The sequence below is a fragment of the Vombatus ursinus genome, unplaced genomic scaffold, assembly GCF_900497805.2.
Source record: "Vombatus ursinus unplaced genomic scaffold, bare-nosed wombat genome assembly UNPS02014941.1, whole genome shotgun sequence".
Taxonomy (NCBI): Eukaryota; Metazoa; Chordata; class Mammalia; order Diprotodontia; family Vombatidae; genus Vombatus; species Vombatus ursinus.
The window spans coordinates 8,107,692-8,131,519 of NW_020954719.1; the positions used below are offsets into that span (position 1 = coordinate 8,107,692).

Below are 23,828 nucleotides of genomic sequence, written 5' to 3' on the forward strand. Positions count from 1 at the left end.
CAGGTTCTCCTCACCCTCCGGGGGCACAGGCAGGTTCTCCTCACCCTCCGGGGGCACAGGCAGGGGCTCCTGGGTCTGCGGCCCCCCCGCAGGTTGTGACAATCTCCGAGCCAGCTGCCCTTGCTCCATTTGTTGCTTAACTTTTCTCCACTCTTTGAAATTCTCCGGGTACAGCTTCTGAAGCTCCTCCTCTTGTCTCGCCACTTTCTGCAGTTGAAGTTCTACCTGCTCTTGATATTTTGGGGCTATTTGCTCCTTCCATCGTTCCAGCTCCTGGGGATCCGGCATTTGATGCTGAGCTGCTTCCATCTCCCACTGTTTCTGCTTTTCCTCGTGCTCTTTCTCCTGCTGCCACCGCTGCCGCTGCATCTCCAACCACAGTTCCTCCTCTGCCTGCCACTGCCTCCGCTTCAGCTCCCATCTCCTCTTTTCATCCTGTCTCTGGAACCATGCATTCTCTTGCTGTAATTTTCTTTGTATCTGTTCTTGGGTCTCCTTCCAGAGGCGTCTCTCTTCCTGCAATTGTTTTATGAACTGCATGCCGTGATGCTTCGGAAAACTCTGGTCATCGCCTAATTCAGTGTCTGGTTTGTCTTCCTGCTCCTTGCGTTCGCGTCGAGCCTTTCCCCCTCTTTCTCCTGCTTCCTCTTTTACATTGTCGACCACAGACAAGGGCACTTTGAGCATGTTGGACAGCGTTGGATCCATTTTCTCACTTAAATTCAAAAGTGCCTGAGGCGTTGGTAGAAGCAAGGATCCTTTCTTTGCCGGCTTAGTAGGGTCTCCAGGCTTCTCTAATTTTTTTTCTCTGTATTTCTTCAAGATATTAGTCAGAATCTCGGCCATTTTTTGGAAATACTCCTCCATCTTTCCCCTTACTGTTTTTAAAGACTTTTGAGTCTCTGGGTTATTTGGCTGTACCCGTTCCTTACATTCACTCTTGGAACCACCTTTCCCTAGGCTGTCAATCTTCTGTTGCAGGAAAGACATTAAGGCTTTCTCATACTCCTGCAGGATTTGCTGTTCATCATTTTGGTAAGCCTCCGGCGCAGTCTTTTCCTTTTTTCCCTTTCCCTTTTTGGTTGCCTTTTGCTTAGCAACCCGACCAGATTTAACTTCCTTGATGCTAACCTCTTCAAAGGAGGGTGACTCCGTGGTCTTGGATACTTCGTCACCAGCCGGTGGGTTTTCTCCTTCCTTTGGCTTCTTCCTCTTGGCTCGTGACTCATCAAGTTTGGTTACACTTTCCACTTTATCCTCCTCAGGAGGCTGGATTTCCTTGCGTCTCTTTCTCTCTGGTGGCTCAGAGCGCAGCTCCTGACGTCTGCTCCTCTTAGAACCATCTGTCAAAAGCCCATTTTCCCCTTTGCTTTCCTGAGACTTCGATTCAGTTACTTCCTCTGGACTTCCTTTCGTTTTCCCTTTGGGTTTCGGGAGCTTAGTACGTTCCGCTGGGGCCCTTGTCGGAGAGAAAATCTCAGGAGAAGGAGTTCTGGAACGATCTTCAGAGGCATCTTTTGAAGATTTTATGGGGGTTTTCGCAGTACTGGTAGGGGGCATTATCGACGAGGAAGATTTACTAACTAAAGATGAATCACCTTTGATTTTGCTGGTAGGGGGCATTGGCGACGAGGAAGATTTACTATCTAAAGATAAATCACCCTTGTCTTTGCTTGATTCCCATTTAATACCAGTACCTCTGGCCAATTTTCTGCTTGAAGGCTCACTCCTGGATACTTCCTGGTATTCTGGAACTGAGGGCAGGTCTATTTGGGAAGTTTCCTCAGATGAGACTGTCTCTTCAAATTCTTGCCTGATTTTTTCCTGTACTTTTAGTAGCATATTCTTCCTTTTTCTAATAGTTTCCTCAGAAGGTAAGTTTGCCCCTGCATTCGCCAAACTCAGCTGATGTTCTAAATTTGCTTTGGCCTGAAGAAGTTCCATGCATTTTTCTTCTTGATTTTGCAATTCCTTCTCAAGAGCCTCATTTTTATCACTGAGGATTTGTATTGTTCGCTGGAAGGTCTGTTTCTCCAGCCCATAATACTCTTTTATTTCTGATCCCATGATGGTACATTGGAAAATTAGATTTTTAATCTCTTGATTCTGGAACCCCAAAGCCTTGTGAAGGTTTGCTGCAGTTGAGCTTATGTATTTAATAGCATTAATTTCACCTTTGTTGAACATATTAGAGCTGATGAGCTCCTGCAGCATGCCAAGGATTTCAGAAACCTTGTTGTTTGTCAGGGTTTCTTCCTTGATCATTTGTTCTGGTTTCAAAGGACTTCCTGCTGAAGGTTTCCGTAGAACCTTTTCTCTCCAGGATTTCCACATGGTACCTCTGGATGCTGAGAAACATCAGAGAAACAATAGGAAATGGATCTCATTTCTCACTTTGCCCTTCCATCCCTCCAGCACTGAACTCTAATACTTGCTGATACAACCCATTTAGGGTTTAAGACTAAGCAAAGGACAAATCTAGCATGAGAGCCAGTTGAAATCCTTTTATCTGTTCCATGAAAAAAAAAAAGCAAAATATAAAAGGAGTAGGATCTCCATAAACCCTAATGGCCTAGAGTAGTAAGGGTATGGTTCAATGGCCCTCACAAACTCTGCCTTCTTTGAAATATAAACTGGCTTGGCCTTGGGATGAAGACTTGAGCCCTGTGAGCTTTGAAAGAAAGGGATACCAAGGCAAGAATATAAAGTCTGACTGTGTTTGAGCTGTTGTTAGGAAATAATACCTGGAATAAAGGACCATCAGCCCCATAGACAGCAGAGACATTAAATGAAGAACAACTCTTCCCATAACCCATTAGAGGTATTGCTTCTATGGAGGCTGGGGCAAGAACCTAGCTGGGTTCCAGTCACTAAGATATAGGGTTGACCTCCCCCTCACTATGATGAGGTGTCTCTGGGAGTTTCCTCAGCACTCAGGACCCCAGTTCTTTTCTCCAGATCATCTGTTCATGGAGTGGCAGGCAAAGAGTCATACTGGTTCTCTTCAACTTGAGATTCATTGGAAATTCTAACTTCAGAGTTTAAAATTAATTTGGGCACCATGATATAAAGTATAAATTGGAGACAAAAAATAAATTATACTAAACAGTTTCAACTGCTTGAAGCACTTACCTAATCTTTTCTTGAATCTTTTCTTGTCTCTTAAGAAATAAATGCTAAAGGCAATCAGTGAATTGATGTTGAGCTCAGTAGCATTGAGGGCTTGTGGCAAAGCTTCCATGTCTGATATCCAGTGGTAATAATCTGTTTCATCTTCTTCACTGATGGTTGCCTCAGACAAAACGGAATCTTGAGAAGAGTCAAAATAAAAGGGTCAAAGACCTTCAAGGAGAAAGGGTTTATCTTGTTGGCTGGCAACATTACACAGCAATCTGAAATGGGACAGGAGCATTTTGAATTTACTTCTACCATAAGGCTTCCCCACATGTAAAAAGATGGAATGGGGAAAGAGGATATTTAGACTAAAGAAAGGTGAGTAATCCTGCCTCGAACTGAGAATCCGATTTGGAAAGGATATTGGGAATGTTAAGTCAAACCAATTTGAGGCATTTCTTAGATTCCAGGAAGGACTACATCCTGGCCATTTTTTACTTTTATTTATTTGCTTTTTTTTTTGGTGAGGCAATTGGGGTTAAGTGACTTGCCCAGGGTCATACAGCTAGTAAGTGTTAAGTGTCTGAGGCTGGATTTGAACTCAGGTCCTCCTGATTCCAAGGCCAGAACTCTATTCACTGTGCCACCTAGCTGCCCCCCTCTTTCTTTCTTCCTTTTTTTTTTAAGGCAATTGGGGTTAAGTGACTTGCGCAGGGTCACACAGCTAGTAAGTGTCAAGTGTTGCGTCTGAGGCCGGATTTGAACTCAGGTCCTCCTGACTTCAGGGCCGGTGCTCTATCCACTGTGCCACCTAGCTGCCCCTGGCCATTTTTTTAAAAAAATTTTTAATTATAGTTTTAATCTAGTAATCACTACAAGGAAATTCTGCCTTACTTAGTAACTAACCTAAATGCCTCTCCTTACAGTTTTAACTCATTTCCTATTGTTGGTTTTACCCTCATTAACATGGAAAATAGTCATCATTACCTAGAAAGTAGTTTTTAATATATTATAAAGCTAACCCTTAACTTCTTCTGACCCTGAATAATACTAGTTCATTCAACCTGTCCAACTTTCTATTCTTTGTTAGAACTGTGGCTCATTTCTAAAACACCCGCTGTAAACTTACGCCACTCTTCCAACCAGGATAGAAGTTCAGATAGAATCCTTTCCTTAATATCAGCAGACTGCATATGCTGGTATATTTCTTCCAATACATTGACTCGATTTTTTTTAAAATCTTTGTCTATGAAGGAGGAGTCACTCCTTTTTCTGAATGTATTCAATTCAATATCTCCTTGGTAGCGATTTATGATCCGATTCACCTGCAGCATTATGTCATCAAGTTGTGCTCTCATGTCCTACAGTAGCAGAAAAGGACAGCTATAAACCAATAACCACTTTAAAAGGCCAAATTGGCAGGGTGCATTGGACATCTTTCTTTCCAGGGTTTCAGAAGAAATAAATTTAAAAATGATCCATCTTTGATATGTTTTGCATGACTGAACCTATATCAAATTGCTTATTGTCTCAGGGAGGGGGGAGGAGGGAGAGAGACAGAAAATTTGGAACTCAAATTTTTTTCAAAATTGAACATTAAAAATTGTCTTTATATGTAACTGGGGGAAAATAAAATATTATTTAAAAAAATAATCCATCTTCCACTAGGTCCTACTTCAGATTCTTTCAATGAACTGAAGTTAAGTAAAATGAGTAAAGTGAGCAGAATCTGGAGAACAATTTTTATAGTAACAACACTGCCAAGACAAACAACTTTGAAAAACTCTGATCAATGCAATGACCAACCACAATTCCAAAGAACTAATGATGTATTCTGCTACCTACTTCCTGACAGACAGGTGATGGACTCAAGATGCAAAATGAGACATACATCTTCAGACTTGGCCAATGCAGGACTTTGTTTTGCTTGACTATGAATATTTGTTAAAAAGTATTTTGTTTTCCTTTCTTTGTTCTTAGTGGGAAGGGTAAGAGAAAGAAAGGGAGAGAACAAAGCAAATGCTTATTAATTGGAAAAATACAATTTTTTCAAATTATCACAGGATCTTATAAATTAAAAAAAAAAACATTAGCAGTCATCTAGTTTAACCCTTCATTTTGCAAATGAAGAAATGTAGGCCCAGAAAGATAGTGTTTTGCCTAAAGTCACACATCTAGGTATAAGCAGAGTTGTGACTAGAACCCAGATTATTTTGACTCCCTTTCCACTATTTTTTCTGTTGCACCTTAGCTGTCTCTACAGCAGATTAACCTCCTGGAGTTTGGAAGTATGTCAAACAGGATCTAGGGTAAAGCATTTGCAATAAGATCAGGGATATAAGAAAGCAAAGGGTAGTATAGGAGAACAGAATCAGATTTCCTAAACTAACGTTAGGAGCATTGGAAGTCAGAGTTAGAAAGTATAGAGAAATCACCATGGTTTAAGCTTATAGAATGAGACAAGGTAGAACCAAATGGTCCAATGAGAATCTCTGAGAATCTTATGTACATGGCTTACCCTGGCATTGTTTCCTATACTTTCTCTTGCCCTGAAAGTTTCCTCTTATTTGCCTAGTCTATGTGTTTTCTAGGAGGGTCCTAACACTTTTATCTAGAGATGAAAAGTTATCATATATGAATGTGGGTTGTGAAGATGGTAAATCTTTGATTGCAGATTGACTGGCAGATGAGAAGATAGTAGATAATGATGGTAGAACTTGACCAATATGTGTGAACTCCGGGGTCTGGAATGGTAAGAAAGAGCAAACTGTTTGGAGAAAGAGGAATTGGGATCAGTTAAGTCTGGTTAGAATCCTATAGGGAAAAGACTTAACATAGGAAGGAATGTCATAAAGGAGTACAATGGTTGACCAAAGTGAGACGGGAAGGCAGTCCATTCTAAAGGCAAGATGAACAACACAAGAAAAAAATATAGAATTGAAAAGGCCAAAAGAAAGCTTGGAAGATGGCAAATAGTCCAGATTGGAACAATTCTTTTTTATATAATATTTTATTTTTTCTCCCAATTACATGTTAAAACAATTTTTAACATTTGCTTTTTTTTTAAGTTTTGAGTTACAAATTCTATCCTTCTTTCCCTCCCTCAGACAGTAAGCAATCTGATATAGGTTATATATGCGCAATCATGTAAAACATTTCCATATTAGTCATTTTGTACAGGAAGACAGAAAGAAAGAAAGGAAAGAAGGAAGGAAGGAAGGGAAAAATAGTACACTTCAGTCTATATTCAGACAATATCAGTTCTTTCTTTGGATGTAGATAACATTTTTCATTATAAGTCCTTTGGGATTGTCTTGGCTCATTGTATTGCTGAGAATAGCTAAGTCATTCACAGTTTTTCATCGTACAATATTGCCATTACTGCATATAATGTCTTCCTGGTTCTGTTCACTTCACTTTGCATCAGTTCACGGAAGTATTTCCAGGTTTTTCTGAAATCATCTTGCTTGTCATTTCTTATGGAGCACAATAATATACCACATTCATATACCACATCATTTACCACATTCTTCATCATGTACCACAATTTGTTCAGCCATTCCCCATTTGATGGGCATCTCCTCCATTTCCAATTCTTAGCCACCACAAAAGAGTTGCTATAAATATTTTTGTACTAATAGGTCCTTTTCTTTTTTATCTTTATCTCTTTGGAATACAGACCTAGTAGTGGTATTGTTGAGTCAAAGGATACGCACAGTTTTATAGCCCTTTGGGCATAATTCCAAACTGCTCTCCAGAATGGTGGGGTCAGTTCATAACTCTACCAACAGTGCATAAGTGTCCCAGTTTTCCCACATCTCCTCCAACATTTATCATTTTCCTTTTTTGTCATATTAGCCACAGATTGGAACAGTTTTAAAGTTTGTGTTGGGGACCATTCATCAATCCCTTGCAATATGATTTCTAATCTCACACTAAACTGAATTTTTTCTTTTAAAAAGCAACCGTGACTTCCTAGTTGCCCACCCCAATGGCCTCTTATCAGACCTTATTCTCCTTGAAATCTTGGCAATATCTGACACTATTAATCATTCCTTATTCCTCTGTGCTATTTTCTCTTCCCTTGGTTTCCATGACAGTACATTTTCTGGTTCTCTGATTCCTGTCTGTCTTCTCTGTCTCATTTTCAGGTTCGTCTCTCTCTTCCCTTAAAGATATTACTGTTCCCCAAAGTTCTACCTTGGTCTTCTTCTCTACCTTCTCTCCCTTACCAATTTCATTCACACCCATAGCATCTGCTACCAGTCCTATAAACTATTTCTGTACTCTACTGTACTGTATTACTGTAGACTTATAGATGTTCATCTTCAGTCTTGATATTTTGCGTCAGAGCTACTCACCCTATAGGAGACCCTGTGCCCTAGAAGGAGTAAACTCAGAGAGTCTGGAGATATGCCCTGCATAGAGGCTGAGCCTGGGACAGCACTATGAAAAAAATAAGGAAATATAAAATAAAATCATGTATATTACATAATATATGTAATATAAAATTTAAAAAAGAAAAATAAAGAATACAAGGGCCCTGCAGCACTGAAACAGCAGCTTGCTTTGGCCATATGCGCTTCCCACTTGTATTCTTCTCTACTACCGCACTTCATGTGTGTTTCCATTCTTCCTCCTGACACTGTGTGCGTTTGTGATAGTTCTAGATTTCTGGGGAGAAAGTTTTACAGCTACTGTTCTGAGGGTCCTATCTCAATAAATACCTTTCCTTTGAGTTAATTGTGTCCTCTGGCTGACTATAATCACATGCCCCCATGCTGGGGACAATGTAGAAGAATATTAGAAGTGAAGGCAGAGCCCAGATGGCAAAGAAAAGGCAGGAAGATGCCTGAGATCTCCCCAATTCTCTTTGAAACAACTTTAAATCACGACTCAAAACAAATTCTAGAGCAACAGAACCCACAAAAGAATGGGGCAAAACAATTTCCAGCCTAAGATTACTTAGAAAGACTGCGGGAAAAGTTTGTCTCACTTGAGTAAAAGGGGAGCATAGCCAAGCACAGGTGGTGTCTGGACAAGTCAGTGGGAGGGCCCCTAAGCCCCAGCACAGATGAGCAACCAAATCACTGTGGTCCAGCTCAGCAGGCCAGTGGCACAGAAGGCTAGCTGTGAGGGGTCCAGCTCTGGTGTAGCAGGCTAGTGGCTAGGTTTGGCAGGCTCAGAGGCCTCTGCATAGCAAGCAAGCCACCAGCCCTGAATGCCTGGGTGCAGCCAGCCACTGATCAGGGCCCTGGCCCCTGGTGCAAGAAGCTTGGGACAATGCCCCCTGTATCACAGAAACAGAGATAAACTTTAAAAGTAAAGAAATAAGCTGAAAATGAGAAAAAAAAAAACCTGGCCATAGAAAGCTACTATGGTGACAGGGAAGATTAAAACACAAACTAAGAGGAGGACAAAAATGTCACAATGCCTACATGGAAAACCTCAAAGAGAAATATGAATTGGTTGCAGACCCAAAAAGACCTCCTGGAGGAGCTCAAAAAGAAGTTTAAAAATCAAATAAGAGAGGAAGATGAAAAAATGGGAAAAGAAATGAGAGTGATGCAAGAGAATAATGGAAAAAGAGTCAATAGTTTGGTAAAGGAAGCACAAAAAAAAAAAAAAACCAGAAAAAGATACATAAAAATTCACTAAAGAAAGTAGAATTGGTCAAATGGAAAAGGGGATACAAAAATCCACTGAAGAAAACAACTCTATAAAAAGTAGAATTGGTCAAATGGAAAGGGGTACTAAAGCTAACTGATGAAAATAATTCCTTAAAAATTAGAATAGGGCAAGTGGAAGCTAATGACTATAAGAGATATCAAGAATCAATCAAAAGAATTTTAAAAAAATGAACAAATAGTGGGGCAGCTAGGTGGCACAGTGGATAGAGCACCAGTCCTGGATTCAGGAGTACCTGAGTTCAAATCCAGCCTCAGACAGATAACACTTACTAGCTGTGTGACCGTGGGCAAGTCATTTAACCCCATTGCCTCACCAAAAAAAACAAAACAAAACAAAAACCAAACTGAACTAAAATGAACAAATAGAAGAAAATGTAAAATAATTCATTGGAAAAACAACTGACCTGGAAAATAGATCCAGGAGAGATAACTTAAGAATTATAGGACGACCTAAAAGCCATCATCAAAAAAAGAGCCTGGATAGCATCTTTCAAGACATTATCAAGGACAACTGCCCTGATATCCTAGATCTGGAGAGTAAAATAGAAATTGAAAGAATCTACTGATCACCTCCTGAAAGAGATCCCAAAATGAAAACTCCCAGTAATATTATAACCAAATTCCAGAACTCTCAGGTCAAGGAGAAAATACTGAATTCAGTCAGAAAGAAACAATTAAAATATCAAGGAGCCACAGTCAGGATTATACAGCATTTAACATCTTCTACATTAAAGGATCAAAGGGCTTGGAATATGATATTATGAAAGGCAAAGGAGCTTGGAATACAACCAAGAATCAACTACCTAGCAAAACAGCATAATCTTTCAGGGGAAAATGGACATTCAATGAAATAGGGGAATTTCAAACATTCTTGATGAAAATTCACAGCTAAACAGAAATTTTGATCTTCAAACACAAGACTCATGAGAAGCATAAAAAAGTAAACAGGAAAGGAAAAAAACCCATAAGTTACTCAATAAGGTTAAACTGTTTACATCCCTACCTGGGAAGATGATACTTGGAACTCTTAAGAACTGTACATCTATTTGGGCTGTTAGAAAGAGTCTACACAGAGGGTGTGGGTATGACTTTAATGGGATGATATAAAAAAAATCAAGGGGTGAAAAAGAGGCTTGCACTGGGAAGGAGGGAAGAGAGAGGTAGAAGGGGATAAACTATATCACATAAAGAAACATGAGGAAAAGAAGAGACAGTGAGCGAGCATTGCCTAAACCTTACTCTCATTGGATTTGGCTCAAAGAAGGAATAACATTCACATTCAGTGGGGCATGGAAATCTGTCTTACCCTATAGGGAAGCAGGAGGCGAGGGGGACAAGAAAAGACAGGAGCTGACAGAAGGGAGGGCAGATCGAGTAAGGTGGTAGTCAGAAGCAAAGTACTAGTAAGGAGGGACAGGATGAAAAGAGAGAGAGAGAAATATAAATGGGGGAAACAGAATGGAGGGAAATGCACAGTAATCATGACTGCGAATGTGAATGGGATGAACTCACCATAGAATGGAAGCAGACTAGAGTGGATTAAAAAACCCAAATCCTATAGTATATTGTTTACAAGAAACACATCTGAGGCAGAGACACACACACAGAGAAGGTAAAAAGCTGGAGCAGAATATATTGTGCTTCAGCTGAAGTAAAAAAAGCAGGAGTAGCAATCATGATCTCAGACAAAGCAAAAGCAAAAATAGATCTAATCAAAAGAGACAAGAAAAGAAACTACATCTTCCTAAAAGGGACAATAGACAATGAAATAACATCAATACTAAACATGCATGCATCAAATGGTACAGCATCCAGATTTTCAAAAAAGAAGTTAAATGAGTTATAGCAGTAAATAGACAGTAAAACTATACTAATGGGGAATGTCAACTTTCCCTTTTCAGAACTAGATAAATCTAACCACAAAATAAATAAAAAAGAAGTTAAGGAGGTGAATAGAATTTTTAAAAAGTTAGATATGATAGACCTCTGGAGAAAACTGGATGGGGATAGAAAGGAAAAGGAGAAATTAATTATAGCCTGAGGCTATAATCTCATCAACTGGCCTTTCATTGTGGCTACACCCAATCTACCCTCCATTGTTTTATCTCCCTACGGCCCCTGGCCATTTTCCATACTTAATCCTAGCTAGGCTCCATTGTTCAGGTCCCAGGAATTCTGTTCACCCCAGCTTGCTGGCCATTCCCATTCAGATCCACTCCTAGATCCCTCCCACAGGCTTTCTGTATATAAGATCCATCTTGTCTCCATTAAGATGCTGGGATTCTTATAATCTAGCCACTGCTCAGATTCCTAAAATCTAGCCACTGCTCAGATTCTTATAATCTAGTCACTACTCTGATTCTTAAAATCTAGCCACTGCTCAGATTCTTAAAATCTAGCCAATAGTACTAATGTTCAGGCTCCTTAAGAGTCTGCCCAATATGATAGATGTTCTAATAAACCTTGTCTTTGGCTGAAAAAAAAAAGGAATATACCTTTTTCTCAATGGTACATGGCACCTACACAAAAACTGACCATGTATTAGGGCATAAAAACCTAATAATAAAATGCAGAAAGGCAGAAATATTAAATATGTCCTTTTCAGATCATGATACAATAAAATTACATTCAATAAAGGGCCATAGAAATATATATTAAAAATTAATTGGAAACAAAATAATCTAATCCTGATGAATCAGTCGGTCAAAGAACAAATCATAGAAACAATCAATAATTTCATTAAAGAGAAGGACAACAATGAGACAACACAGCAATATTTGTGAGATGCAGCCAAAGCAGTACTTAGGGGAAAATGTATATTTCTAAACTCTTACTTCAATAAAATATAAAAAGGGCAGATAATGAATTTGGTGGATATGCAACTAAAAAAGCTAGAAAAAGAACAAATTTAAAATCCCTAATTAAACATCAAATTGAAAATCCTGAAAATCAAAGGAGAAATTAATAAAATTGAAAGTAAGAAAACCACTGAATAAACAAAACTAAGAGCTTTTTTTTGAAAAACCCAATAAAATAGATAAACCATTGGTTAATTTGATTTAAAAAGAAAAAAAAACAAATTACTAGTATGAAAAATGAAAAGGGTGAATTCACCACCAAAGAAGAGGAAATTAAAGCAATAATTAGGAGATATTTTACCAATTGTATATTAATAAATCTGACAATCTAAGAGAAATGGATGAATATTTACAAAAATGTAAACTGCCCAGATTAATAGAAGAGGAAATAGAATATTTAAATAACTCCATTTTAGAAAAATAAATTGAACAAGCCATCAGTGAATTCCCTAAGAAAAAAATCCCCAGGGCCAGATGGATTCACAAGTGAATTATACCAAATATTTAAAGAACAATTAATTCTAATACTATATAAATTATTTGGGAAAATAGTTTATATAGTAGGCAGAGGAGTCCTACCAAATTCCCTTTATGACACAAATATGGTACTGATACCTAAACCAGGATGAGCCAAAACAGAGAAAAGAAAACTACAAAGCAGCCTGTGACCTGCCTTTCTCCTGGCCCATCAAGCCATGCAGATGTGTTGACATCTGTTTGTCGGCCCAGACCATAGGTCTGCTCATCAGCTTGGGATGATCTGTGAAATGTCAAGATAGGTCTTTCAAGGCCTGCTCTGTGGCTCATTTGTCAACCAATGGGATTCTGTATTTTGTGAAGACCCTTCTGGAGAATCAAGACCAAGATTTATCAACCAATAAGACTCTGTATTTTACTCTGCCTCTTCTGTATTATCTGGGTATTAAGCACTATAAAACTAAAGCCTTGCAGGAAGGCATCTCAGATCATTAGGAAGACCTGAGGTCCACTCCATTAGAGAGGACCATGGATAATAAAAAATAATAAAGTGCTATTAGCTCAGAGCTCTGCCTCAGTTTTTTTTTTAATTATAGATTGGACATTTTTGGACCCCACACTCTCTAATGAATATAGATGCAAAAATCTTATGACAAAAATATGGTGCTGACACCCAAACCAGGAAGAACAAAAACAGAGAAAGAAAACAAAGATGAATTTCCCTAATGAATATTGATGCAAAAAATTTAAATAAAATACTAGCAAAGAGATCACTGCAATGTATCATGAAGATCATACACATACAAAGAATTCAGGGCTGGTTCAATATTAGTAAAACTATTAGCATAATTGACCATATAAATAACAAAACCAAGAGAAACCATATGATTATGTCAGCAAATATAGAAAAAGCTTTTGACAAAACACAATACCCATTGCTAGGAATAAATGGAGATTTCCTTAAAACGATAAATAGTTATCTAAAACCATTAGCAAGCATCATATGTAATGCAGATAAGCTAGAAGCTTTCCCAATAAGATCAGGGGTGAAGCAAGGTTACCCATTATCATCACTATCATTCGATGTTATACTAGAAATGCCAGCTATAGCAATAACAGAAGAAAAGGAAATTGAAGGAATTAGAGCAGGCAATAATGGAAACAAAACTATCACTCTGCAGATAAGATGGTAGATCTAGATAATCAACTAAAAAACTAGTTGAAATTTTTAGCAACCTTAGCAAAGTTACTAGATATAAAATAAATCCACATCAGCATTTCCATATATTACTAACAAAGTCCAGTAGCAAGAGACAGAAAGAGAAAATCCATTTAAAATAACTATAGACAATAGAAAATAATTGCAAGTCTTCCTGCCAAGATAAACCCAGGAACTTTATGAACAGAATGACAAAACACTTTTCACACAAATAAAATCAAAATTAAACAATTGGAAAAATATTAATTGCTTATGGGCAGGCCAAGCCAATATAGTAAAGATGACAATTATACCTAAATTAATTTATTTATTCAGTGCCATATCAGTCAAACTACCAAAAATTCTTTTATAGAGCTAGAAAAAATCAAAACAAAATTCATTTGGAAGAACAAAATGTCAAGAATATCAAGGGAATTAATGAAAAAAATGTGAAGGAAGGTGGCCTAACCATACCAGGTCTTAAACTGTATTATAAAATGATAATCATCAAAACTATCTGGTACTGGCTAAGAAATACAGTGGTTGATTAGAGGAATAGACTAGGTACCCAAGACTCAGTAGTAAATGACCATAGTAATCTACTGTTTGATAAACACAAAGACCCCAGCTTTTGGGACAAGAACTCACTATCTGACAAAAACTACTAGGAAAACTGGAAAACTGTGGCAAAAACAAGGTATAGAACAACATTTTACATCATATATCAAATTAAGATCAAAATGGGTACATAAAGGGTGATACCATAAGCAAATTAGGAGAGCATGGAATAGTTTACCTGTCAGATCTATGGATAAGGGGAGAGTTTATGAACAAACAAGATATAGAGAGCATTAGGAGATATAAAACATGTAACTTTGATATTAAATTTAAAAGGCTTTGCACAAACAAAACCAATGCAGTCACGATTAGAAGGAAAGCAAAAAGCTGGGAAACAATTTTTAACAGCAAATTTCTCTGATAAAGGCCTCATTTCTCACATATATAAAGAACTGAGTCAAATTTATTAGAATACAAGTCATTCCCCCAATTGATAAATGGTCAAAGGACATGAACAAGCAGTTTTCAGATGAAAATATCAAAGCTGTCTATAGTCTTATCAAAAAAGTGCTCTAAATCACTATTGATTGGAGAAATGCAAATTAAAACAACTCTGAGGTACCACCTCACACCTATCAGATTGGCTGATAATATATAAAGGAAAATAATAAATGTTGGAGAGAATATGGAAAAATTGGGAAACTAATACATTGTTGGTGGTGGTGTAAACTGATCCCACCATTCTGGACAGCAATTTGGAACTATGCCTAAAGGGCAATTGAACTGTGTACACCCTTTGACTCAGCAATACCATTTTTAGGTCTATATCTCAAAGAGATTTTGAAAAAGAGGGGGTGGAGGACCTATTTGTGCAAGAATACTTCTAGCAGCTATTTTTGTGGTGGCAAAGAACTGGAAATTGAGAGGATTCCCATAAACTGGGGAATGGCTGATCAAGTTGTGGTAGATGATTGTAATGGAAAACTATTGTGCTATAAAAAAAGACAAACAGGATGATTTCAGAAAAAAACATGAAAGATTTACATGAACTGATGCAAAGTGTAGTGAGCAGAACCAGGAGAACATTGTGTGAATGACTTAGCTATTCTAAGCAATACAATGATCCAAGACAATCCCAAAGGACTTATGATGAAAAATGCTATCCATCTCCAGAGAAAGAAATGGTGGAGTCTGAATGCTGCTCAAAGCATAATATTTTTCACTTTCTGTATTTTTTTTTTCCTTTGGGTCTGTGTCTTCTTTCATAATATGACTAATATGGTAATATGTTTTGCATGATTGAACATGTATAACCTATATTAAACTGCTTACTATCTCAGAAAGGGGAGAGGTGATAGAGGGAAAGAGAAATTTTGGAGGTCAAAGGTTTTTTAAATGAATGTTAAAAATTGTCTTTACACATAATTGGAGGAAAATAATTTTTTTTTTGGCTAGGCAATGGGGTTAAGTGACTTGCCCAGGGTCACACAGGTAGTTAAGTGTCAAGTGTCTGAGGCCAGATTTGAACTCAGGTGCTCCTGACTCCAGGGCCGGTGCTCTATCCACTGCTCCATCTAGCTGCCCCCAAAATAAAATATTTTTAAAAAAACAATGTTTGAAACTAAAGCATACAAAATGGGAGCTGTACCTGTAAGCAGTATAAAACCATGGAATTATTCCAAAATCCTCAAACAGATATCTATCAAAGATAAATTTTGCAACTAGTTATTAAAACCCCTACTTGTGGTCAGTAGCAGGTGAGTAAGTTTAAAACATTCAAAGTTGGAAAAAGATGGACTGAAAATTATATAAAAGCCTTTGTGAAGAAGATCTTATCATCTTTGGCAACTGATGACCCAGTGTTCATGTCTTTTGCAGTACCCGGTGACCCAGGAGCAGCAGTGGCAACAGCCAGCGGCTCACAGTGCCCACATCAGTTAGAGTTAGAAGGGATTTTACAGGCCATCTAGTCCAACCCCCTCATTTTACAAATGAAGAAACCAAGACCTTGAAATGTTGAGTGACTTGTCCATAGTCACGTAGATAATAAGTGGTGGAGCTCAGATTCAAACTCAGATCTTTTGTCAGTAGCCAGTAATCCAGTAGCAAAACTTAATCATCACAAGGAGGCAACTATCTTCCTACAAGGATCTACTACATGGGAAAGTACAACAGAAATACATTGGAAAAAAATGAAGAAAAGCTACAGAAAATAGCTAGATTGGCTAGGAGCCATTGGTCTAAAGTTATCAATTGATAAGTACCAGTTCAACAAGAAACTCTGTCAAATACATGGTATATAAAAAAGAGAACATGCACAGCTGTATGACCCTGGGTAAATCACACACACACACCACCCCAGGCATCAGTTTTCTTATCTTTGATAGGAGAGGGGTAAGTGGAGCCAAGACAGCAGAGCAGAGGAAGCAGTGTAGCTGAACTCACCCAACATTCCCCTCGAAACACCTTTAAAATAATGCCTCAAATTGAATTTTGGAGTGGCAAAGCCAACAAAAGATTGAGGGGAGACATTTTTCCAGCCTGAGACAACTTAGGATGTCAGCAGGAGAGGCCTGTGATGCTGGTGCGGAGACCCTGTTGTTTTATTTTTGTATTTATTTAGTATTTTTCCCCAGTTAAATGTGAAAACAATTTTTAACATTTGTTTTTAAAACTTTGAGTTTCAAGTTCTCTCCCTTCCTCCTTTCCCACCCCCACCCCATTGAGTAGGCAAACAATTCGATACAGGTTATACATGTGTAGTCATGCAAAACATATCCATAATACTCATGTTGTGGGAAAAAAAACTAGACCAAAAAAACTCAAGAAAAATAAAGAGAGGAAAAAAAGCATGCTTTGATTTGTATTCAGTTCTTCCTCTGGGGATAGATAGCATTTTTCACCATAAGTCCTTCAGAGTTGTCATGGATCCTTCCTTGTAGTGCTGAGAAGAGCTAAGTCATTCACAGCTGATCATCTTACAATATTGCTGTTACTTTGTAGATAGTATACATTTCACTTTGCATCAGCCCACGCAAGTCTTTCCAGGTTTTTCTGAGAGCATACTGCTCATCATTTCTTACAGTATAATAGTATTCCATCACAATCATAAACCATAATTTGTTCAGCCATTCCCCAATTGATGGGCATCCCACTGGGACCCTTTTGCAGTGCCCATGTGTACTTTTAGGTTCCAGGGTGAAGAAGAGAACTAGCACTTACAACCACAGGAGAGCAGGGGACCAGGTCACAGTTCCAGGGCCAAGAGGATTGCTAGCATGTCTGGATGGAGAGGAAGCAAGGTCCCTTCCTGGGTAAAGATCTGAGCATCGGCCAGAAGATCATTGACCACATTTCTCCTGGGATCATACTACCTTGAAAGCACTGAAAATTTACAGACCCTCAGAATTATCTCTGAAAACAGCAGCACATGGGGGCAGCTAGGTGATGCAGTGGATAGAGCACCGGCCCTGGATTCAGGAGGACCTGAGTTCAAATCCAACCTCAGACACATAACACTTACTAGCCAGGTGACCCTGGGCAAGTCACTTAATGCCATTGCCTAGCCCAAAAAGAAAAAAAAAAGGAGCACAAAAAACTTGAAGCTTGGGATAGTGCCCTCCCCACCTCAAGAACAGAGCCCAACTTTAACATAAAGTTAAAAGTCAAGAAATAGTTGGGAAAATGAGCAAACAACAAAAAAGAACCTGACCATAGAAGGTTAGTACAGTGATAAGAAAGATCAAGACACAAATTCAGAAAAAGACAATGAAGTGAAAACAACAAGAAGCAAAACCTCAAAGGAAAATATGAATTGGCTACAAGCCCAGCAAGAATTCATGGAGGAACTTAAAAAGCATCTAAAAAATCAAATAAGAGAGATATAGGGAAAATTGGGAAAAGAAATGACAGTGAAACAAAAAAATTATGAGAAGAAAGTTAACAACTTGGTGAAAGAGACACAAAAATACTGAAGAAAATAACACCTTAAAAAAACAAATTGTCTGGGAGCCAAGATGGAGGAGAAAAGGCAAAGACTTGCCTGAGATCTCCCAAATTCCCCTCCAAACAACTTTAAATAACACCTCACAATGAATTCTGGAGCAGCAGAACCCACAAAAAGACATGCTAAAACAATTTTCCAGCCCAGGATAACTTAGAAAGTCAGCAGGAAAAGTCTGTTGCACCAGGGTGAAAGCGGAGCACAGTCCAATAAAGGTAACACCCTGGCAAGCCAGCACCAGGCTGTGAGGCCAACTGAATCCCTCACTATTATAGTTTTGCTACCTATTTCCACCTGTAATTCATTTAGCTTTCCTCCAAAATTTTGGATATGATAGCATTTGAGTGCATAAAGGTTGTGTATTGATATTACATTATTATCTATGGTGCCTTTTATTATAATATAGTTTCCCAGTTTATGTCTTTTAAATTTTACTTTAATCTATTTAGCTTTAACTTTGTCTGAGATCATGATTGCTGCCCCCACTTTTTTTCATCAGATGAGCATAATAAATTCTACTCTAGCCCTTTATTTTAACTCTATGTGTATGTCTCATTTTAAAATGTATTTCTTACAAATAACAGATTGTCAGATTCTGACTTTTAATCCATTCTGCTGTTCATTTCCATTTTATGGGTAAGTTAATCCCATTCATATTCAAAGTTACAATTATTAGTTGTATATTTCCCTTCATCCTATTTTTCCTCACTGTTTATCCTTCTCTCCTTCTCTTTTTTCCCTATCCCTACTCAAATACCTATTTTGCTTTTAACCACTGCCTCACTAATCCATACCTCTTCTAAGAATCCCTCCCTTAACCTCATCCCTTATCATCCTATTCCTTTACCTACCCATCCTTCTAAGAGTCCCTCCCTTATCCTTTCCCATTACCCTTCTATTTCTTGATCTTCACACCCTTCTAAAAGCCATTCTCTTATTCTATCCCTTCAGTCTCCTATTTTTTGTGAGTTAAGAAGACTTTTATACCCTACTAGATGTTATACCCTACTAGATGTTATTTCCTCTTTAACTCAGTTCTGATGAGAGTAAGGTTCTAGCACTACCAGTCCTCCACCCCCTCCTACCTCCACTGTGATAGTTCTTCCATTCACTCCTCATTTGTATGAGATAATTGCTCCATTTTACTTCTCTACCCAGTTTTATTTTTTAGGATCATCCCATCATACCCATCTCAACCCTAAGCCTTCTATCTAAGTATGCTCTTTCAAACTACCCATGTTAATGATAACATTTTTAAGAGTGATAGATAGGGGGCAGCTAGGTGGTGCGGTGGATAGAACACCTGCCCTGGAGTCAGGAGGACCTGAGTACAAATCTGGCCTCAGATACATCTCACTTACTAGCTGTGTGACTTTGGGCAAGTCACTTGACCCCAAATGTCTCGCCTCACCGCCCCCCCAAAAGAGTTGTAGATAGCATTTTTGCATGTAAGAAGTAAACAATTTGACCTTATTAAATCCCTTATAATTGGTCTTTAATGTTTACCTTCTGAAATGTCTCCTGAATCTTTTTTTTTTTTTTTTTGGAGACAATTGGGGTTAAGTTACTTGCCTAAGGTCACATCTCTAGGAAGTGTCTGAGGCTATATTTGAAATCAGGTCCTCCTGACTCCAAGGCAGGTGCTCTATCCACTGCACCACCTACTTGACCCCTCCTGAATCTTATAGATCAAATTTTCTATTCAATTCTGTTCTTTTCATCGCAATTACCTGAAAGTCCTTTAATTCATTAAATATCCTTTTTTTCCCCTCCATGTTAGGCTACACTCAGCTTTGCTGGGTAAGTTATTCTTGATTGCAAACCCAGCTCCTTTGCTCTTCAGAATATAATATTCCATGCCCTTCAGTCTTCTAATGTAGAAGGTGCTAAATCTTGTGTTATCCTGGTGTCACAGTATTTAAATTGTTTTTTAAATTTTCTAGTTGGTTATGGAATTTTCTCCTTGACCTAAACTTTGAAACTTGGCTATAATTTTCCTGTGAGTTTTTATCTCGGGATCACTTTCAGATGATGATCAGTGGATTTTTTTCCATTTCTATTTTTACCCTCTTGTTCTAAAACTTCAGGGCAATTTTCCTGAATTTCTTGAAGTATAGTGTCTAGACTCTTTATTTAAAAATCATAACTTTCAGGTAGTCTAATGGTTTTCATATTGTCTCTCCTTGATCTGTTCTCCAGGTCAGTTGTTTTTCTTTTCTTTTCTTTCTTTCTTTCTTTCTTTCTTTTTTTTTTTTTTGATGAGGCAATGGGGGTTAAGTGACTTGCCCACAGTCACACAGTAAGTGTCAAATGTCTGAAGCCGGATTCGAACTCAGGTCCTCCTGACTCCAAGGTTGGAGCTCTTTCTACTGTGCCACCTAGCTGCCCCCAAGGTCAGTTCTCTTTCCATTAAGATGTTTCATATTCTCTTCTACTTTTTCATTCTTTTGATTTTGTTTTATTATTTCTTAGTGTCTTATAACATCATTAGCTTCCTCTTACCCAATTCTAATTTTTAACGTTATTTTCTTCCATAAGTTTTTAGATCTCCTTTGACATCTAAGGAAACCCAGATCTTCTCTATCACCGCAGAAGCCATCTATCGTCAAGTTCTTTTTCTTTTTCTTTTTTTCCCCAGATTTTTCTCCTTTTGCTTACTCATTTTTATTTTAGTGGCTTATTTCTTGGCTTTGATTTTGTTACCACTGGGCTCTAGTCCAGAGATGTGGGGGATAATGTCTCAGGCTTCAAGTTTTTTATGCTATTTTCTGAGTCCTATCTGGGAACCTGATCTCAGGTATTTCTCTCTGCCCCTGAGCCAAGGAAAGGGCTCCCGGCAATGCTGTCACTGCAAATGCTCTTGTTCCCTGTAGTTCATTCTGTGGCTGCAAGCTTCAGCTCAGCCCTCTGCCCTAGAACCAAAACCAGGGACTCTACTCTCCTGTTAGTGTTCACAGTCAGCAGGGTCTCTGCCTCTCTGCTATCTTATTCACTGGTATGTGCTCCCTCCTCCTCATCCATCCAGGAACCTCCTCTGGTCCCCCTACCTGGGATAGGCATCTAGCACTGGCAGAGGATCCTTCAGTTTTTCCCTGATCAGTCATCTGACCCCCATGAGGTGAAAGTTCCTGAAGCTGAGGCTGCCCTCAGGCTTGTTGTTTATTGATTCAGTAGTATCTGCCTGGAGGTCTCTGTACTTTAATCAGGTCAAACCATGACCCCTGGAAGGTCAGGTCTTTCCTAAGGTCCTCCCCCAACTTATTTTATGCAAACAACTGCTTTACTCCAATTTTTAATTATTTCTACCACTCAAATTTCACTTTGAGGCATTATTTAACTTATTTGTGGAAGAATTTGGGAAAGCCAGGTAATTTCCTGCCTTATTCCACCATCTTCCCAGAATCCAATGAACTCTTAATTGACAAATCTAATGATCTTTTTCCAATCCTTCTGGACCTTTCTGAAATGTTTGACATTGATGATCATCCTCATTTCCTCAATACTCTCTTCTCTCTAGGTTTTAATGATGAGGCTAGCTCCTGCTTCTCCCCCTACATATCTGATCACTCTTCCTTAGTCTCCTTTGCTGGATCTCTGTTCAGGTTATAACTACTAACTGTAGAGCTCCTCCAAGGCTCGGCTCTGGGTTCTCTTTTCCCTCTACACCTTTTCACTTGATGATCTCATCATCTTCAACTGGCATCTCTATGCAAATGATTCTCACATCTATTTATTCGTTCTCTTCTCCTCATCTCCCCATCCCATTCTCCAACTGCTCATTAGACATCTTGAACTGGATATCCCCTATTCATCTTACACTGAACATATCTAAAACTGAATTCATTATTTCTTCCCCAAACCTTCCCTTCTTCCTAACTTCCCTATTATGATCCAGAGTACCACCATCCTCCCAGTCACCCAAGCTCACAACTAGGTCCTCTACTCCTTACTCTTACCCCTCACAACTGATTTATTTCCAAGACCTATAAATTCCACCTTAAAGATATCTCTCATAAGTGCCCCCTTCTCTCCTCTGACACTGCCACTGTCCTGGGCAGGTCATCATCACATCATGCCTAGACAATTGCATCAGCCTTCTGGTTGGACTCTCTGCCTTAAGTCTCTCCCAACTCCAGTCCATCCTTCACTCTGCTTCCTAAAGTACAGGTCTGTCCTTGTCATCTCCCTCCACCAGTCAACTCGAATGACTCCTTATTACCTCCATTATCAAATATAAAATCATTAGGTTTTCAAAGTCCTTCATTATCTGACCCTATCCCACCATTCCAGTCTTCTGGGACTTTTCTCCCTTCTAGGCACACTATAATCTACTAACACTGTCCTTAATACTCCTCTCACAAGACACTCAATCTCCAAGCTCCAGGCATTTTCACTGTCTATTCCCCCATTCCTGGAATGTTCTCCCTACTCACTTGTGTCTCCCGGCTTTCTTGGTTTCAAGTCTCAGTTAAAGTCCACCTTCTGCAAGAAATCTTTCCTGGTTCCCCTTAATATTAAGTATCTTCACTCTGAGATTATTTCCAGTTTATCATTTACAGAACTTGTTTGTACATGACTGTTTGTATGCTGTCTCCTTCATTTGAATGTTAACTCTTTGAGGTTTCTTTGCATTTCTTTGTCTCCCCAATACTTAGCACAGTCCTTGGCATATTAAAATATTTAATAAATATATTTATTTACATAAAAGTATTTAATAAATTTGATGACCATAAGGTAGTGAGACAATACCAATATTTTATATCCACAGATAGATACAGATACATATGATATATATGTACATATACTTACATATATATATTTCTATGAAATGACCTAACATCTAATTACTTTAAAAAGGTTTCATACGATAGATATTTGACAATTACTGGGTAAGAACTGTGAGGGAATTGAGAGGATTAGAATAGTGAGTGGTTAATTGTGGGAACTGAATGAACCATAATTGTTCTATGTTGTGACTCAATTCTGGAGCTAGCTCAGTTCCCTTTCTATTTGATTATGAGTCTTGTACCACTTCTTTCTTGTAAGAAAACTTTATTCAGTTGTGGGAATTAGGAGAAAACCTTATTGCATTGTTTGAACTTAGCCCTGCATGGCTGAGAAAACTAGGTTACCTACCTCCACTTACTACTTAGAGACGCTTAACTAAAGATCTAGTTATGGTCACCAGAAACTCAGTCAAATCCAAAGATTGATGCAAGTTTTCTCATAATTGTACACTTCAAGCAACCCATATGTCTTATCTGAAAACTGGCCCTGTACTGGTATATTAGCTACTGTCTCTATGTTTCTTTGATTGTTCATAGATACTGGGGGGGGGGGGGGTTGTTGGAGGGGAGAAGGGAAATGGGATCTTTTTCAGAATTCAGGGAATTGTACTTCTTCACTCTCCCTCTCCCAATCTGGCAAGTCTCAAATCTTTCATCCACTTAGAAATTAGATTACCTAATGTTGTATTGTTTCCTTTTAATTAATTGGCCATATTTGATTAATTGTTTTTAATATATGTCTGTTTCCCCATGTATTCAGGGTCCAGGCCTAAGCTGAGGAGGTCTGGTCTCAATGTTGGGCAATTGGCATGTATTGCTTAATAAATAGATATGCTCAGAAGATAAAATCTTTGTTTTCTTGGTCATTTCATCTTTCACCCACCACAATAAAAAGGAACATACATATTTCTGAGTTATACCTGGTGCTATTACAAAGCTTGACCATGTGCTAGAGCATAAAAACCTCACAAGCAAATCCAGAAAAAAGAGAAATATTTAACAAATCCTTTTCTAACCACCTTGTAATGAAAATTGAATCAATTAATAAAGGACAGGTATTCATGTATTGCTGAATGGAACTAGAAGAAATCATGAAACTAGGTTGCAAATTTATGTTATCTAATCTAATTCTAGTCCTTAACT

At 38.4% G+C, this 23,828-nt stretch overlaps 1 protein-coding gene across 1 annotated transcript in view; it reads right to left on the bottom strand.

Annotated features, from left to right (window-relative positions):
- The window catches only part of FAM186A (family with sequence similarity 186 member A), a 144,985-nt gene that overhangs the window by 64,175 nt on the left and 56,982 nt on the right, over window positions 1–23,828 (bottom strand). Inside the window, exons 2-4 of the mRNA XM_027844285.1 lie at window positions 4,244–4,475; window positions 3,133–3,309; window positions 58–2,348 (exon numbers count right to left, since the gene is read on the bottom strand). Coding sequence (XP_027700086.1) covers window positions 58–2,348; window positions 3,133–3,309; window positions 4,244–4,475 — 2,700 coding nt within the window. The remainder of the gene's footprint in view (window positions 1–57; window positions 2,349–3,132; window positions 3,310–4,243; window positions 4,476–23,828) is intronic.